This window comes from Austrofundulus limnaeus, unplaced genomic scaffold, assembly GCF_001266775.1.
Source record: "Austrofundulus limnaeus strain Quisiro unplaced genomic scaffold, Austrofundulus_limnaeus-1.0 Scaffold18, whole genome shotgun sequence".
NCBI classification, from domain to species: Eukaryota; Metazoa; Chordata; class Actinopteri; order Cyprinodontiformes; family Rivulidae; genus Austrofundulus; species Austrofundulus limnaeus.
The window spans coordinates 666,247-672,694 of NW_013952420.1; the positions used below are offsets into that span (position 1 = coordinate 666,247).

Consider the following 6,448-nt stretch of genomic DNA (forward strand, 5'->3'; position numbering starts at 1 on the left):
TTTCTTCTTATAAGTGTAAAAATATAAAATCAAAGACAAAGAAAATAAACAATAGAAAAGTTTTTTTTTCACCAGGGTTACCTCTACAAAAGGCTTCTAAAAGTATTGGGTGCTCCCTTTAACAAAAGTAGCCAGGAGAATCATGCAAAGCATTAGGCTAAATATAAGCCAACCTACTTCCTCATCCCTCCGCCTGTCAGAATAAAGCCAGCTGCTTGCTATTTCTGCCTCTGTGAAAAGATTAATCAAAGATTATCCTTCCTCTCACCGGACAACGGGTGCCAAAAAATAATCCAATAACCAATCGAACAGGGGTTGACTTCCATGGTTGAGTAATATCAGTTATTTATGTTGCATAGCTCTCATTGGAGGTGCTGAGCTGTCCCATACTGTTATGTAAGAAGTTTTACAGAACATCCCCAAAACGCATACTTAATGTGTGACAGTGACATGCAGTTAAATCACATTCTCCATTTTCATCCACCAGACATTCATATTCATTTTGTAATTTGATTGAAATGGCTAAAAATACACAGAGTTTACATAAACAAGAGCTGTGTGCAGTCAAATAAAACACCTTTGTTGCAGGTGACACAACTAAGTCTATTACACGTTACACAAGCAGCTGCATTTTACAGTGACAGAAAACCTGGATGAGGAGATACTGACTTTACAAACGGAGCCAGAGCCAAAAGGCCTGCTGATATAGTACCAACCACTGTTCTAACCTGCTGAGAGTCACACCTGTCACATGACCAGGAAACACCCAGGAGTCATTGCTCTATCAATCACACTGATCTGTTCTGGTGGATCAATCAGTAGAGTCATTACAACAGATTATGGACCCAAGCCGCTGCAGGACATTATTACAAGCTGTTGTAACAGACCTTGGTGCGTTACATAAATAATACCTACTACGCCAAAACCTACAAAATCTATGACATAACAGAGAGTTTTATGTCATGGGCCCAATAGATAGCTGCTGGCTCAATCCCCAATTTCCCAAGTTCATATCAAGGGTTCTTTGGACTAAATACTAAATTTAATTAGCTTTTTGATAGATTAATTTGCTTGCAACTGTGTCCATGTAGTACCCAGACTGCACAGCTTTAAACACTGATGTATAAATGATTGAAAGAGAGAATAAATGAATTGGTCTTTTAGTGTCAACATAACTATAGTGTCCGTCCTTTAAAGTATGTGGATTAAATTCCACCTCCTGATTGAGACAGCAGCTTTTTAAATATTGTTTGTGTCTGTGCATATTAGCACGTGTGTGTTTATGTGTCCGTCTGGTTAGCAAAATATCTCGTGAACCACGGGACAGACTGTAATCAAACTCTCAGATCTTTCTTAAAACTCTGGCATGCAAATTCTTTCAAGGATTGTCTCTTTTATTTCATTATGTTTGGTTTTGAATTTTTAAACTTTACTGGTGGCCCAGTTGGTTTGCTTTACTGCCTTGCAGCGAGAACATCTCAGGTTTGAATCTCTGTTAGGTCCTTTTGGTGTGTGTTTAGCATGCTCTGCTCTCTCGTGTGCTTTCTCCTGTTAATGAAAACAATAACCTTCAGTTTCTACCGTATATTCCCAAGATCACTGCTCAGCCTGACTCTGCAGCTACAAATATGTGCATAAAACCGTAACATAGCAGGGTCTTACCATCAGTGCACTCTTCATAGTACCAGTCCAGTTCATAGTAGTCAGCCTTGACAAATCTCTGGCCTCTGGACTGGCCTCGTCTCTTCATCCTCACCACTTGTTCGGACAGATGTCCCAATGTCGCAGCATATTTAGTCCTAGCATCTCTGGCATATCCAATATCCCAGAACGGTCATAAAGTCAAGTTTTATGTAGGTCTAATTGACTGCAGGCAGCACCCAGTGGTCCCAGCATGCTTAGCAGTAAGCATATAGCATTGGTTAGAGTCTCTCATCATTTGTCCTTTCTGCTCCACAACTATAAGCAGCAGCTTGTCAATCAGTGCATAATGCTCTATGTGCTGGTATTGTTTCAGCATATTAAACTATCAAATCATTACTTGCTCCAGCAGTTGGCAGAAAATAACAAAACAAAAGCCTCACTTTGTTGTGTTTATGTCCATGCTTCTTTAAAATGCTTCATGGCAGTCTCGTATTGTCCTCAGATGTGTCTTCTTTCTGTCTGTCAGTTTATCTCAGTAATTTTAAACCTTCAAAGCAAATTCTTTCATCATGACATCCACAGCAGCTCCAGGTCACATCATCTTCAGCTTCCTTGACTGGTCCGGTATTGTCTAGTTAAAAATCAAAATGTGGCCTTTTTTTCATCCTCGTTCCAACATCCTTTTCTTAGCAGCAGAAGCAACTCTACACGTGAAGCACTGCACCGCCTACAAAAAGTCAATGAATACAGAGACAGAGAAAACGGTACCACCACCATCAGCAGCAGCAGCAGTCACGGGTTTTGCAGCAGAAGGGATGCTGCTGATGAAACGTGGGATGGGTGGGCTTACAGAGCAGTCTGCAGCCAATGAAAGGGACAAGTACGGTAGGCACGCTCCCGCCTACTACTGCGCGTCAGCACTTCCCTCCTCCTCTCCTCTACTTTTGTCCTTCTGAGCGGTTGCTACAGTAACAGGCTCTGGACTCAGAGGCCCTTTCAGCATGTAGAGGCAGTTCGCAGGAAAGCCGTGTAGCGTTGGCAGAAGTGACGTGGCGGGCTCAAAACGAACCCAAACAAGCTATTCAAGGATCGGCGTGTGTGACGGAGGTGAAAGGCTCATCAGGGCACACGACGCAAATATACAGTTCATTCAGTAACAACATCAACAGAACACAACCAGCTAAGGCTGTGCTAGTTAAAAGACTTGTGAATGAAACATGTACTGCTGAGAAAATGACCTACGAATGTGACAGAAAAAAATCATTCTGCTAGGCTCCATAAAATCCTATTTTTAGATTAAATTAATGATTAGACGGAAGTATTTCCATCAGAATACATGTATTATCACTACCCATATACATACAAGTGTTTTTTAAAAATTAACATTTCATAAATAAATCACTTCAGATCATAATAACATGTGTGTTACTTAATCAAAACTTGTACAGGGCTGATTTCGATTGCCTTCAAATCATCATGGCCTCCTGATGTTACATCAGCAACAACTCGGTGTGTGTGTGTGTGTGTGTGTGTGTGTGTGTGTGTGATCTCCTGCTAACACACAAGACTGCAGAAGAACTAAAATCTGGTCATTTCTTCATAAGTAAACATTTACATAAGATCATCTTCATGACTCTTTCTGATAGTTGACACAATAATTAAACACCTGAAGCTTCAGGAGCACACAGAAGGGGAATAATCAAACACATCACATCATAAATCATGGCCCCTCAGTGTGCAAATACCTAGACCATCTGCCGGGGTAATAATTAGAACTCACGTGCCATCAGTAAGGTAGATAACCAGGAAACTACAGTATGTGAGAAATACAGTTAGGAACAGACAGAGGGTAAAATAAGTATTGAACACGTCAACATTTTTCTCAGTAAATATATTACTAGAGGTGTTAATGACATGAAATTTTCACCAGATGTTGGTAACAACCCAAGTGATCTATACATATAAAGAAATCAAACCATAAATGTCCAGAAATGAAGTTATTTGTAATAATGTGGAATGGCACAGGGAAAAAAGTATTGAACACACTTACTGAAATTTATCTAATACTTTGTATAAAAGCCTTTGTTGTCAATGACAGCTTCAAGACACCTCCTGTATGGAGAAACTAGTGGCATGCATTGCTCAGGTGTGATTTTGGCCCATTCTTCCACACAAACAGTCTTCAAATCTTGAAGGTTTCCTGGACCTCTTCTATGAACTCTGATCTTTAGTTCTTTCCAAAGATTTTCTGTTGGATTCAGGTCAGGTGATTGGCTGGGCCATTCCAGCAGCTTTAGTTTCTTTCTCTGAAACCAACTGAGAGTTTCCTTGGCTTTGTGTTTGGGCTCATTGTCTTGCTGAAATGTTCAGCCACGTTTCATCTTCTTCATCCTGGTAGATGGAAGCAGATTTTTTTTTTATCAAGAATGTCTCTGTACATTTTTCCACTCATCCTTCCTTCAATTATTTGAAGTTTGCCAGTACCATATGCTGAAAAACAGCCCCACACCATGATGTTCCCACCTCCAAACTTCACTGTTGGTATGGTGTTTTTGGGCTGATGTGCAGTGCCATTTGACCTCCAAACATGATGTGTATTCTGGCATCCAAACAGTTCAATGATGGTCTCATCTGACCAGACTATATTCTCCCAGTATTACACAGGCTTGTCTAAATGTTGTGCAGCAAACTTTAAAGGAGCTTCAACATGCTGTTTCTTCAGCAGTGGAGTCTTGCGTGGTGAGCGTGCATACAGGCCATGGTGGTTCAGTGCATTACTTATTGTTTTCTTTGAAACAATCGTACCTGCTAATTCCAGGTGTTTCTGAAGCTCTCCACAAGTGGTCCTTGGCTCTTGGACAACTCTTCTGATAATTCTTTTCACTCCTCTGTCAGAAATCTTGAGAGGAGCACCTGGTCGTGGTCAGTTTATGGTGAAATAATGTTCTTTCCACTTCTGAATTATGGCCCCAACAGTGCTCACTGGAACCTTCAGAAGTTTAGACATTCTTCTGTAACCGATGCCATCATTATGCTTTGCAACAATAAGGTTGTGAAGGTCTTGAGAGAGCTCTTTACTTTTACCCATCATCAGATGGTTCTTGTGTGATACCTGGCCATCATTTGGGACTGAACCAGCTGATATTAACTTGCACTGACAAGGGGCAGGCTTGCTTTGAAATTACTGAGAGAGTTCAGCTGGTGTCTTGCCTTTCCATGCCTTTTTACACCTCCCTTTCTTCATGTGTTCAATACTTTTTCCCTGTGCCATTCCACATTATTACAAATAACTTCATTTCTGGACATTTATGGTTTGATTTCTTTGTATGTATGGATCACTTGGGTTGTTACCGACATCTGGTGAAAATTTCATGTCATTAGCACCTCTAGTAATATATTTACTGAGAAAAATGTTGACGTATTCAATACTTATTTTACCCGCTGTACATGTAACTCCACTGACAGTACTTATTTCTTATTTGTTTTTCAGCATTTGATGTAACAACCTTGCTGTTTAATAGAAATGCACAGGCTAAAGTGACCTTGTTGTCTGAGAGAAGAGAGGTGAAGTCTAGGTTTCAGTTGAGGCTATTAATGACACAGGTGAGCTAATTTTAGGTTTTTTCATGCTGACTCACAAATCATGCAGGCAGGATCTAGAAATTGAAGAAAATTGTCAATGGCAAGACTCCAGCCTGCAAAGCTGATCTGGCAACAGCAATAAGAGTCGTAGCCGGACTGATGTTATTAGTTAGGTCTATGTTTCAGAGAAATCAGGTTGATATAAAAGTCAGATGTGGTGCAAGAAATTACAAGGTTTTTTAATGGTTTTGCAACGTTTTGCTCTACTTAATTGAAAAAAAGAAACAATTATGACTGACTACAATAATTATATATGTTTTCCTTCTTTTAGTTTCTTAACACCAGAAAGTTGATATTTTGAAAAATGCTAGTTTTGTGGCATGTCTGTGACTTATATTTTATACAAAATTAAACAATTGGAAAAACATATTCAAGAGTTGTGATTCCAAAGTTCTTGCCAGGGTGTGTTAAAGTGTCTGTTGTTGTTGTTGGGTTTTTTTTTCCGGCTGAAGAGGTTAAAGCAGCGGCAACCATGAGTCAGTTTGATAAGACCAGAGCAGACAAGTATAAAAACACAAGAGCAGAGTGCAAGACAGGGCTAAACAATAACCCAAGGGTTGTGTTTGTTTGTTAACCATGCCCAGCGGCCTCACTGTAACAGACTCCACCTTTGACTCACAGTCAACAGATTAAAGTCAAACTTCAATAGCTTTTAAAAAACCAAAGTCTGATTTGTGATGTAGATAGTTTCAACAACCTTTTCAATTACTTAAAAAACAAACAGTTTGAGAATAACTTACAGAAGTATTTGAGGGTCTCTTCTATCTGTTCAGTGGTCAGGTCGAGGGCGGCGTCGGCGTCCACAAGCGGCGTGTGCAGCCAATCATCTTGTTCATAACCGAAGACGGTGTCGGCTCTCAGCTTGTAGAGAGGAAGCTGCTCCTCCAACAAGCTGATAATCTCAAGTTCAGGCAAGTCGGTACTGTTACACACATCTGGGCAAAAACAAGACAGAAACTAGTCTTTAAATACATCAGCAAAAGCATCAAGAAAAATAATATGATTCTGGTAAATACAGATGTGAACAACAGTCCAGATACCAGGAGTATAATCAATTATTAAGAGATGAGTTTGTGTCGTTTACCATGTGTCACATCTTTCATTATTTTTCATTGTTTTTTCACTAATAATGTAATTCATTATATTCATTAAATCTAAATAC

General features: G+C 39.8%; 1 protein-coding gene across 2 annotated transcripts in view; it reads right to left on the minus strand.

Moving 5' to 3' along the window:
- The window catches only part of trak1a (trafficking protein, kinesin binding 1a), a 50,091-nt gene that overhangs the window by 33,280 nt on the left and 10,363 nt on the right, over positions 1–6,448 (minus strand). The window contains exon 2 of one of the 2 annotated variants that reach the window (XM_014003356.1): positions 6,027–6,221. In XM_014003356.1, coding sequence (XP_013858810.1) covers positions 6,027–6,221 — 195 coding nt within the window. Of the gene's footprint in view, positions 1–1,662; positions 2,452–6,026; positions 6,222–6,448 lie in introns of those variants that run through there. The other variant, XM_014003357.1, reaches the window with a different exon arrangement.